At 37.7% G+C, this 13,008-nt stretch overlaps 1 protein-coding gene across 2 annotated transcripts in view; it reads left to right on the top strand.

Moving 5' to 3' along the window:
• LOC127643722 (ephrin type-A receptor 6-like) overlaps positions 1-13,008 on the top strand; it is a 284,814-nt gene that overhangs the window by 190,577 nt on the left and 81,229 nt on the right. Inside the window, exon 5 of one of the 2 annotated variants that reach the window (XM_052126560.1) lies at positions 3,337-3,672. The exons of the other annotated variant lie outside the window; for it this stretch is intronic. Coding sequence (XP_051982520.1) covers positions 3,337-3,672 — 336 coding nt within the window. The remainder of the gene's footprint in view (positions 1-3,336; positions 3,673-13,008) is intronic. 2 annotated transcript variants of the gene reach the window in all.

The following is a 13,008-nucleotide window of genomic DNA, read 5'->3' as shown; positions in this document are numbered from 1 at the left end:
ATAATAATCATAATTCTGTAGTACATTTTCAATGTGTATTATGTAATGGAATATAGGGGAGTTAAAGTATATTATGTAATTTTGTGAAAGTAACAATTTACTATTTGAGTACTCTTTTATTTGGATACTTTCTTTCTCTTACTCAAGAAATTATTTATGTTAGTACTTTGTTTGTTTTTGAAGTAATCGTACTTTTACTTGAGTACAGTTTTTGGCTACTCTACCCACCTCTGGTCCCTCTTGCCACAACGCTGTACTACCAGCTGAAATGTCCGGGACCCTGTCTCGGCTCTTCAGCGCAAAACCTGAATGAGTGGTTTCAAGCCAGCTCGTTTTATACCCATATGTCCGGGGAGTTGCATGCAAATTCCACTCGCCAACTCCCATTGGCCTTTTCTCAAAGATCAGAGGTTTTTGGGGCTCCCAAGAGCGACCTCTGTTGTCACTACATCGGCACAACGTCTCGTTCCCTCAATCAGGAACTGATTTTTTCCTGTTTTGACAATAACATTTATTTTTATTACACATATACATTTTTTAAATTGAGGGGTTGTCTTTACAAAGAGACCAATCTTTTGTATTTTCTCCATTGTATGTATGTAAGGTGAGTGTTTAAAATTGGGTTTAGATTAAGGTGGAAATCCAAAAAAACGGGCCAGAGTGTAAGAGGATATGGGGAATCATTTGATAAAATAAATAAATAAAATTAATGCTAGATCTTTGGAGTATAATTTATAGAGTAAATCTTAAAATATGAAAGAAACTAAAAAGTCTCACTAACTTTTGTCTCAGCTTTAGATACGCTCAAAGATCAGAAGTTGTATGCTTTAACACTATGTATATATTGCTTTGTATTTTTTTGCATTGTTTTACAAGAAAACTTAGTCTTAACCTCTTTTATTTTAGATATTAAGTTACATTTTTCTTATTTATATCAAATTTGTAGCTAAAAACAAAATGAATCTTTTCTTTTTTTTTTTTTTTTGTGTAGTAGGGTTAGTGGCTATGGCTCAGGTGTTAGAGCGGGTTGTCTACTAGTCGAAGGGTAGACGGTTCGATTCCCGGCCCACATGACTCCACATGACGAAGTGTCCTTTAGCAAGACACTGAACACCAAGTTGCTCCCAATGTCAGGCTATTGCCTTGCATGGCCTCTCTGCCATCATTGGTTTGTGAATGTGTGTGTGGATGGGTGAATGAGACTGAGTGTAAAGCGCTTTGAATACCGCTATCGTTAAAAAGGCACTATATAAATGCAGAACATTTACCAGTTTATTATGTACTCCTGTACATCTACTTATTCGTACAATTATCTAATCAGCCAATGGTGTGGCAGCCTTGTAATGTATACAATCATGCAGATATGGGTCAGGAGCTTCAGTTAATGTTCACATCGACCATCAGAATGTGGAAAAATTTTATCTCAGTGATTTAGACAGTGGCATGATTGTTGTTGCCAGACATGCTAGTTGAGTATTTCTGTAACTGCTGATATCCTGGGATTTTCATGCACAACAGTCTCTAGAGTGTAAAGAGAATGGTGTGAAAAACAAAAAACATCTAGCAAGCTGCAGTTCTGTGGGTAAAAACGACTTGTTAATGACAGAGGTCAGAGGATAAAGGCCAGACTGGTCCTGAGTGTATACACTGGTGGCCAAAAGTTTGGAATATTGTACAGATTTTGCTGTTATGGAATAAAATTGGTACTTTTAATCACCAAAGTGGCATTTAAGTAATCACGATGTATAGTCAGGACTTACATTATATGAAAAATTACTATTACATTTTTTTTTTAATTCAGAACAGTCCACGTGCATTAATGACAGCTTTGCAGATCCTTGGCATTCCAGCTGTCAGTTTGTCCAGATACTCAGGTGACATTTCACCTCACGCTTCTTTTTGCACTTGCCAGAAATGTCTTGTCCGCCACTTTTCATGCACCTTACAGTCTAGCTGATCCCACAAAAGCTCAATGGGGTTAAGATTTATAACACTCTTTTCCAATTATCTGTTGCCCAGTGTCTGTTTCTGTGCCCAATCTAACATTTTCTTTTTGTTTTTCTGTTTCAAAAGTGTCTTTTCCTTTGCAATTCTTCCCATAAAGCCTGCACTCCTGAGTCTTCTCTTTACTTTTGTACATGAAACTGGTGTTGATCGATGCATCTATTTCTCAAACTATAGACTCTGATGTACTTATCCTATTTTTGTGTTGTACATTTGGCCTTCCACATCTCTTTCTGTCCTTGTTGGAGCCTTTTTCTTTTTTTTTTTTTTTTTGCAATTTCAAGCATTTTATAGCCTTCATTCCTCAAAACAATGATTGACTGATGAGTTTCTAGAGAAAGTGGTTTCTTTTTTGCAATTTTTTAACTAATATTGATCTTAAGACATGCTAGTCTATTGCATATTGTGGAAACTCAAAAACAAACACAAAGACAATGTTAAGCTTAATTTAACAAAATAAATAGCTTTTAACTCTGTTTGATATAAGTTATTTTTTAGTAACAAATTAACAATTTTGCATGATTACTCAAGGATAAGGTGTTGGAGTGATGGCTGCTGGAAATGGGGCCTGTCTAGATTAGATAAATTATATATATTTATTTTTTTCAAATAGTTATGGTGATGTTTTTTGCATAAGTAAAGTCCTGACTATACTTTGTGATCAGTTGAATGCCACTTTTGTAAACAAAAGTACCAATTTCCCACTGAAACAGCAACATTTGTACATTATTCCAAACCTTTGGCCACCAGTGTACCTTCTTCTACCATTCTTATCGGTCACAATTCCTGTTTTCAGTCTTCTGCTGCATCATCCTCTTCTCTTTCACTCCTTCAAGCCCCACCCCCACCCCCATTGTGCTTACACAAATGATTCACCAAACTCAATCTTTTCAACACTAGCAGCAATCTACATTAAAAACAGGAGAGGAGAAATAATTAGTTCCTTGTTATTCATGAGTGGATGCAATTATCATTAACTATGATAATCATGTCTAGGACATATTCTCATTATCATCATTAACTGAGTCTGGGAAACAGTAGATAAATGCATACTTCCCTGTATCTACCTCGTAGCTAGCATAATATAGGAAGCAAAACTAAGGTATTTGAGCAGAGACATTTGTATATCAGCTAAACCAGAGGGAGGGTGGGAGAAAGAGACAGCAAGAGCTCTCATGTGATATTTAAGTCATTAGTAGGATTCATTAGCAGAAAATAAAGTTATTAATATGCATTCTATTTTTCACAAATAAGCATTTTTTGCTCTCACAAATTATTTTCTGTCCGGATGATGATTATGGCTGCTAATGAATCAGGTGTCTCTTTTTTCAGGACCGCCCTCCCCTCCTAGAAACTTGGTCTTTAACATCAATGAGACCGCCCTTTTTCTGGAGTGGACTCCGCCCAGTGACACAGGTGGTCGGAAGGATATAACCTATAATGTCTTATGTCTCCAATGCGGAGCTGACGGGCAGCCCTGCGAACCATGCAACAGTAACATGCGCTTCATACCAAGACCTTTGGGCCTCACTAGCACCTCTGTGGTGGTCCAAGACTTTGTGCCACATGACAACTACACATTCCAGATCGAAGCTCTGAATGGAGTGTCTGGGATGGGCAGATCCATTAGACAGCAGGCCAATATCACCGTCAGCACGGAGCAGGCTGGTGAGTAGTGACTGCAGTCGATAATATGTGTGTAAAGTAGGCATGTCATAAAATATCGATTTATAAGTTATTGTTTGGCACACTATTTAGCAATTTATTTTTGAGGCATCAATATATTAACATTAGCCAATATTTAAATTAGAAGCCGAATTTGCATGCTTTCCTTTTCATTGAGTTGTGCTACTGTTAAATGTCTGGCGTAATAGCGTTGGGAGACCACAAGGGGGTGATATAACATTATTACAGGTTGCAAGGCACAGGTATCACAACATAGAACAGGTATTTAGAGTTCCTTCCACAGGATGCATACATACAAAAGTTACAAATGTTTTTCTACTTCTTCAAGAATTAAAGTGACATTGATGACTTTGCAAGTTAGTGTATGAAACTGGTTTAACTGTGTAAACTGAACTATTAGAAATTATTAAGCAATTTCTCTGGATGTAGCTTTGAAGAGGTTTCATTCAAGCAGTCGAACCACAAAAAGACATACTTGTAACTGAAAATACATTGTGCAGGCTATATGAAAGATGAATATACACAATATATCATCCACTGGTATCAAAAGTAAATCACTCGCACATTTCAGATGAGAAGCTTATGCAAAGTGCCGAACGCAAGCTGAATATCATTCAATTTGCTTCGGCAACCCGCAATGTAGCTTTGACGGCCACCAAGAAATGTTAATTGAATGAAAAATCCTGACTGTGAAAGTAATAGAAAACATTTGAATTATACATCAGTGTTTTTTAAAACTCGCTAAAAGACAGAGAAAGTTTAGTTGCTACAGCCTCTGATGTACTATGCAAGTAGTGTTTTCCATTTTGTGCAGTTAACTCTGATCAGAGTTGCACAGTGGACATGTATTTGACTGCAAGGTTTAAATGCAATCCAGCTAAAGAATATCCAGATACTATCCGGATATGAAACGCATGTTAATACAAGGTGTAAATGGGGCCTCAGTCTCTCATTCACGCCTTAATCTGTGGATCTTCTAAACCATAGACATACTAGCATGCACAGCTAGCCATCATCTGTCTTCTGGCCTAAGAAGTGTTCTGGATGTCTTCTGTCCTAAGCTCAGTTTCACACTAATATAGACACGGCTTTATCTAAAAGACTGCTTTCTCTCTATCTGGCTGCTCTGACTGCTGACAGCATCTGCAGATATTCATTGCTTACTTGGCTGGAATTTGCTTCAACTTTATTGGTTAGTGTTTTGACAAATCATAGTCAACTGTTTCATTATCTTTTGGTATATCAAGATTTAGCTGTTTAGCATGCCCCTACTAGTAGGTTCCATAACGACACAATTGTGGTGGCAAAAATCTATATATCTGTCTGTCTGTCTGTCTGTCTCTCTCTCTCTCTCTCTCTCTCTCTCTCTCTATCTGTCTGTCTGTCTGTCTGTCTGTCTGTCTAATGTTAAGATTATTATTAGTTGTGGAGGAGGAGGAGGCTTGTAAAAGAGTGAAATTAACTTGAAATGGAAATTGACTCAGCAAATTAACATTTCGGAGAGGTATTTTCCCTCGACTCCAGAGTGATTAGACACATGACATTGATGCCTCAGGTGATTGGCTGAAAACCTGTATCTGGAACTTCCAGCCAAGTAACTGTCATTGAGATCAATGAGAATGCTAACAGATAGATCTGTCCGGGTATTTTAGAACTACTTGATCTAACTGTCTCCTAAAAAACAAACAGTGTGAAGTACAATTTTTCACATGAAGTAAGGCAATGTGACAAATATTTTTTTATGTTATGAAGTGTGAGGTCAGAAGTCACAATTGGACCAGGCGATCATAAACTCTGTTGGTGCGATCTTTCTTTTCCTTGTAAAGATGGAAGCTATTCAACATCACTGTTAGTGAGGTAGAGAGATTGATTGATATGATCAGTCTGCCTCATGAGCTGTAATCACAGTGAAGATCTTCACCCTCTTCGACCAAGCCTTCAATCTACCACCTGAGAAGAGAGAATGAGAGGCAGAGAAAGAGAGAGAGAGAGAGAGAGAGAGAGAGAGAGAGAGAGAGATCCCTCAAAATTAAAAAAATCTTGCAAATCAGATGGAATTTGCAATGAGATGTTGAAACATGTCATCCCCAAACTGAATGAGGCCATTCTCAAATATTAAATTTGCTCTTAAAATCAAGACACTTTCCTAAGAATTGGAAAGAAAATCAAATCACCCCAATCTTCAAACAAGTTGACAGATTTTACCCAAAGAACTACAGGGGCATTTCAGTGAACAGCAAACTATTCTGCTGCATTACGAATTACAGATTAGTCCAATATCTCCAAGAACACAAGACTTTAAACAACTGTCAAATTGGATTCATGCCAAATCAGAAAACAACTGATCATATATACACAAGGCACACTGTTATAGACAAACATGTCCACCAAACAAAACAAGGAAAAACATTTGGTTGCTTCATTGATTTAAAAAAAAAAAACCTTTGATTCAGTTTGGCATAATAGACTCTTCCTAAAACTGATTCATAGTGGAATAGGAGGAAAGGTTTATTATTTAATAGGGCTGTCAATCGATTAAAATGTTTAATCTAATTAATTACACGGTGTCCCGATTAATTAATCGCGACTAATCGCATATACAAATATTTGCTAAGAAAGCCCCTCATATAAATATAATTCAATATATAATGATGAAATAATGGTACATAGTAATCTTTAAACATATACAATTATATATATATATAAAATTACAAATATTCAGATAATTAAAATGCATTACATTCTTGTGGCAGAAGAGTTAATCATTAATAAGACAATACAAAATCGGCTTTAGAATACAATGTACTGTTTACTACCATATTATTGATCATAAGTCAATCATTGGCATACAGTTCACAGCAATCCATTACACAAGTGAATTTGTCAATCAGTTGGAGATTTATTATGAGGGCTTGTTTAAGGACTCGTCAATGAACATCTGCATCAGACATGCTTGTGTAGCGTGTTGGATGCTTTGCATCATAAACATAAAATGTTTAGGTCACTGTGTCAAGTTAAATATAGTTTAATACTTAGAACACATATTGAGATCCTTAGTTTGGATTTGCGCCCCATCAAGCATTTAGAACGCAAGAACGTAACACATATCTATGTTGTTCTGCTATGTTTTCTTCACTGTATAAACTGCGCCTTACCATGCAGCTGAAGTTTCACTTACTGCACTCTGGAGTAAACAGGTGGTACTACAATCTTGCATTTCTCAGGAATCTTCCATATTATGGTCCGGGGGCATTGCGATTAATGGCATTAATTTTTTTAATGCGTTATTTTTAGTCAAATTAATCACATTGAATTAACGCGTTAAATTTACAGCCCTATTATTTAATTAGGGATATGTACAAAGACAACAAATGTTGCATTAAAGTAAACAATAAAAGAACTGATTAGTTCAGCCAGAAAAAGGGAGTTTGTCAAGGCTGCAACCTAAGCTTTATTTAATATTTATATAAATTAATTGGCCACATTGCTACCAATTTCTTCTAGCCCTGGACTCAGTCTAGAGGACAGAAAAATCAAATGTCTTCTATACGCAGATGACCTACTGCTGCTCTCATTACGTGAAAGCCTCTCAATTCTAGAAAAATTACTGCAGTAACTTGGACTTATCAATAAACATGGATAAGTCTAAAGTAATACATTTTTAAAAGAAAAATCATCTTAAAGACATTTGGGGGAGAAATTCTTAGCCATGTTAAAATTATTTAGGTCTAACAATCTCAGCTTCTGAACAATTTGATATGGCTCTAATTTAATCATCCAATCAAACTGTGGCTGAAAATATATGACAGTGTCATCAAACAATTCCTACTGTAAATCAGTGAATTCTGGGGACCCAAATATAAACTAAATTATGTATCCTGGGACAAAACAGTTAAATTGAAACTTTCCACCTTGAATTTTGTAAAAACATTCTGGGAGTTCACACAAGTGCTTCTAACCTGAGCTGTATGGCAGAACTGGCAGATGTCCTCTCCTGACTGACATTCAAAAGAGTGCCAGTATATTCTGGTTCCATCTATCAGACTCTTCCCCAGAAAATCACCATCACTGTGCATTTATTCACAGAGCAGCACACCCAGAGAGTGACCATTTATATTACTTAGTGGACAAGCACTAGCTAAATGTATAAATTCAATTCAAGCTGGCAAAATAAAATAAAATAAAAAGAAAACTCAAAGAAATAAACAAATTAACCTATTTTCAAAAATTAAGACAGAATATAAATTAGCATCATATCTGATAAAATTTAAAGACCACCATCACAGGAAACTTCTGACGAAGTATCATGTGGATGAGCACAGTCTGGCTGTAGAGATGGGTTGGCACAGACAGAGCTGGAGACCCAGAGAGAACAGACTGTGTTCACACTGCACTCAAGGAGTCATAGAGGATGAACTTCACTTCCTCACTGAGTGCAGAAAATACGAGACCATCAGAAATACATATTTTAAAGTCATAGAACCAGGGACTACAAGGGTGGCAAACAGTGGCAAAAGCCATGCTAAGAATAGGCATCGCCACCCTATTTGCACCCCAGTATAAGTGTGCAAATGTATAAAATATAAATGTAAGATTCTGACATTGAGTAGGGGTTTATTAACGTTGAAATGCCTCAACTCTCACCGGATGCACAAATGACTACACAGACAGCCAATCATGTGGAAGTATATCAGTGGTCAATCCCACGATAGGTTAAAGAAGTGGACAATGGCATGATGGGTTACAGCAGCAGCCAATCACGTACTTGCTGCTGCAACACATGTGCGGTGTTTAGATACGCGCAGGTTTAGGTTTTTGGAGCTTATATCCTCAACCACATCAGCATGACCATATGGACAAATATTTTCAAATATTTTTCTGATTATATTGCCTTATGTAAAAATAACATTTGGTTAAGACATGGTTGAGCAGTTTTGTAGATTTTGTCTTTTGAGAGCTGTAAAGCTATTTCTTAAGATGGCATGCTATACCATACTGACAAGTAATGTTATATTTTGTGACAATAAAGAAGATATAGCATTTCTTATCATAGGCCTACATGTAAAGAATGTGGATTTGAATTATGCATACCCAATAGCGAAGCTTTATATTAGGACTTCCAAAGTTTTTTTTACGTTGTTAATGCAGTTACTTAATTTGACATTTAAACAATATTTCCTGTTGTGATTTCAAGAGAGGGACTAGAAGGATTAAGAAATGTTTTTTTTTAAGAAATACAACCCCTATTCCAAAAAAGTTTGGAAAATGCAAATAAAAACAAAAAGGATTTATTTGTAAATTCCATTCACCCTGTGTTATATTCAAAGCTCTACAACAACACCACATTATTTGAAGTTTTACCTTGTGATTTAAATATTTTATTATTATTATTTGTATTTATTTATTTTTAAAAACACTTATTTCAAATCAGATGATTGCAACATGCTCCAAAAAGTTGAGACAGTCGAGTGTTTACAACTGTGTAACATAACCATTTCTTCTAATAACACTTATTAAGCGTTTGGGCACTGAAGACACAAGTTTAAGTTTAGCAAGCAGAATTTTCCCCCATTTATCCATTATGCAGGTCTTTTCCAAATACTAATCAAGGCAGTATTTGGTTTGGCATTTTCCAGCTGGAAAATGCAGGGATGTCCCTGGAAAAGACGGTGTCTGGATGATAGCATATGTTGCTCCAAAGTTTTTACATATCTTTCTTAAAGATGCCCTCACAGATGTGCAAGTTACCCATGCCATGGGTACTAATAGCATGACATACACTGACTTTTGGAGCTTGGATGGTCTTTTTCATTTTTGGGGCGGAGAACACGATGGCTGTTTTTTCAAAAAGCTATTTGAAATGTGGACTCTTAGGACAACAAAACATGATTCCATCTCAAATGAGACTAAGCCCAGAGAAATTGGCAACACTTCTGGACAGACTTGATGTATGGCTTCTGCTTTGCATAGTAAAGCCTAAACTTGCATCTGTAGATGCAGCGGCGAATGGTGTTGACTGACAAATGTTTACAGAGGTAAAGCCCATGTCATGATATCCATATAGAAGCATGTAGAGCTGGGTATCGTTAAAATTTTTTTGATATCGATACTTCAATACCGGTTCCTAAACTGTATTTTTTTCAATACCAATGTTATGTAATCCATTTTAACAAGATTACAAACATTGCACATTACCTAAATAAAACTTTTTTCAGTTTGCTTACTTTTTTTCAGACTCAAAGACTCATCTCCTGAGCCTTCTTGTCTCCTCAGCAGGGGCAGCGGTTGTAACATTAATGTGAAGAGGAGAAAAAAAAAAAAAAGAAAGCCAAATAACTAGTTTAATGTACATTAAACTTGATCAGTTACTGTCAACCTTAAAGCATTTTTAGCATCAATTTAGCAAGCTATCTATAGCCATACACCCAAACAATATCTAACTTTACGTAGGTCCCAGTTTATAAGACTATGTCACCGTGCACAGAAACTTTAATTTAACAAGTACACAAGCATGTACTACTACAAGTTATACAATTTTGTTTGTTGGTTTGTTTGCTAAAAGTTAACCTTACCTGTCGGTGTCCCAGTCATAGCGCCGCTGCATTCATCAGTAGTTTTGAAGGAGGACTCGTGTGGTGGGCATGTTAAATGAAACTCTGTGGCAGGAGGACGCAGAGAGGATGACTGCACTGGCTCGGTCTTCTTGCAGTCGAAGAGGGAGCAACTTTCTGCTCTTAAGTTTATTCCGTGCACTGTCAAGTGCGTCATCATATTTGTCAGTTTGCTGGTCTTGACAGCAATTATCTTATCATTAATATTGCATCGCGCACTGTTGGCATCACGCCTGGTGAAATGTAGCCACATTTTGTATCTTTTCTTTTACATCTATGGGGGTTGGTATGCATACACACTACAGCCTCACGTATGAGCCGTGTCTCTGGGCGTAACCAGCGTAAACTATTGTTTTTCTAAACACAGCCTAAACACAGCCAATCATTGGCACTTTTAGATTTGGGCACATCTAGCATGCTACGTGCTTATCACTGACATTGACAAGATTAACCCCTTAGGTATCGGAATTTGGTACCGAACGACATTTTTCGATACTCGATTGTTTAGACGCAATTTGGTCAGTGCCTAAAATGTATCGAACTCGATACCCAGCCCTAGACGCATGATAGTTTTTAAGACAGTGACGTCTGAAGGATAGGAGATCACACGCATTAAGAAATAAATTTCAGTCTTGCCCTTTATGCAACGAAATTTGAGTCTTTTAATTATATTGTGCACTGTAGAGTGTGAAATAACTGAAATCCTTCCAGTTTGTCTTTGGGGAACATTGGTCTCAAGGCACTGAATTATTTGCTGATGCTTCTGATAGCAAATTGGCAAGTCTTGACCCATTCTTGCTCTTAAAGTACTAGGCTTTTTTTGGGAGGCTGCTTGTATACTATAGCATGATTGCCTCAACTTTTTCACATCACCATGTTATTTCCACTCATCCAATTGTTATTAGTCCTAATCTGCCTAATCTAAACACATACAGTATCTGCAAAAAGCAAAAAGTTGATAAGATAAAATATAAAAAAAATATATTTACCAATTATTTCTTTTTTTTTTAGCATTTTACATACTGTCCTGACATTTCTGGAAATCAGGGTTGTAAATATAGGCTATATTAAGAAGCTATATTATATTATTTTGAGACAAATATTTGCAATTCAGGGACAGGCGCTTTACATCTGACTGAACAGTTTCTTTCCAAAACAAGGCAATCATATAGGCAGACGATTTAACATGATCACACACAAAGTTGCTTCCGAGTTATGCTGTTTTAACTGACAAGTGGCAGCTCCCATCCTACATCTTTGCGCTGGTTCATGCGTGATTGCCTTCTCCTGTGGTGTGACCGGAAGTGTGTTTTGTCAGCAGTGTGCAGCTTGTAAATGTAGCTGGTTATGTAATTCAAAATTAAATGTATTGACATATAGCAAAAGTGTTTTGATGTCATAATATAGCATTGTGTAAGGGACTGGACAAAAGTGTTTATAAACTGTTCATCTGCCATTTTACTCATGGTTTCTTTGAAAGATGATAAAAGTCATAATTTTTGTAGCACCTCTAGTGTTTATTTGATCAGAAAACTGAAGCGAATCATATGTCGAGACACGTAAAAATAAATTTTGGTTGACTTTTTGCTCCCAAGTGTAAATAAAACCTGCCACCTGCCACAGCTATTTGCACCCCAATCATCTTTTTGAAACACAGAAATACAACAAACTGCGTCCTAGGTGTTACCGTGGGGCGTAACACCAGTGTGAATGTGCCTTTTCGACATGGGTTTGATTCCGCATTTGTCACACTTTTCTTCCTATTATATTTCCTGACTTCACTCTTTGTAGTTAATTTAATACTACTTATAATACCACATCAAAATCAATCTAAAAGTAGTTTTACTATAGTAATATTATAGTAACTATGTGTTGTTGTTTTTTTGGAGGAAACGTTTGGTTACGTATGTAACCTCCGTTCCCCGAGGGAGGGAACGACACGTTGTGTCGGAGAAGCGACACTAGGGGTCTCTCTTGAGCGCCGATATTCACCTCTGACCTATTGAAAAGGGCCAATGAGAGTTGGCAGTCAGTATTTGCATACACCGCCCCGCATACGGGTATTTAAGCGGGGCAAATACGGAAGTTTAGTCAGGATTTTTCTGAGGAGCCGGAATGGTCCGGCCACAACAGTGGCTCGGTTCAGTGATGCTTCTACGACACAATGTGTCGTTCCCTCCCTCGGGGAACGGAGGTTACATACATAACCAAACGTTCCCCTTCTGTCGCTCTCTCCACGTTGTGTCGGAGAAGCGACACTAGGGGGACCCATTCCAATCTTGCCATGCCCTGAACCGTGTACGTGAACCGCCGATACAGAGGCGGGCAGGGATTTCATCCAGTGCCGCGCATCGTCTGTACCTGGCTGCACGTACCCTTCCCCAATGCCCCATAAGAACATCGGAATCCTTCTAGTTACCCTGGGAGGGGAACAAGGCGATGTTTGCCAACATGGGAATGGGCCAGCCTGGCTGGGCCTCTTTTCTCTCTATGTTTCTCGCATAGAGCAATCACGGCCGGGGCCCTTACACGCATATAGGGAAGGGGGTCTTACCCAGACCCTGCAGAGACCACACCTGCCCTTTTTCTTGGGGAGGAAAAGTGGTAGACATGTCACACGGCCGTCTTAGGGCTCGTGTGGAAAGTATGGTGCAGTGGTAGATCCAGCCTCGAAAGGGTTGAGTTGCTACAGCACGGCGACAGGGGC

The sequence above is a fragment of the Xyrauchen texanus genome, chromosome 5 (genome assembly GCF_025860055.1).
Source record: "Xyrauchen texanus isolate HMW12.3.18 chromosome 5, RBS_HiC_50CHRs, whole genome shotgun sequence".
Taxonomy (NCBI): Eukaryota; Metazoa; Chordata; class Actinopteri; order Cypriniformes; family Catostomidae; genus Xyrauchen; species Xyrauchen texanus.
Note: the sequence above shows the minus strand (reverse complement) of the source record. Positions and strands in the feature narration are given on the sequence as shown.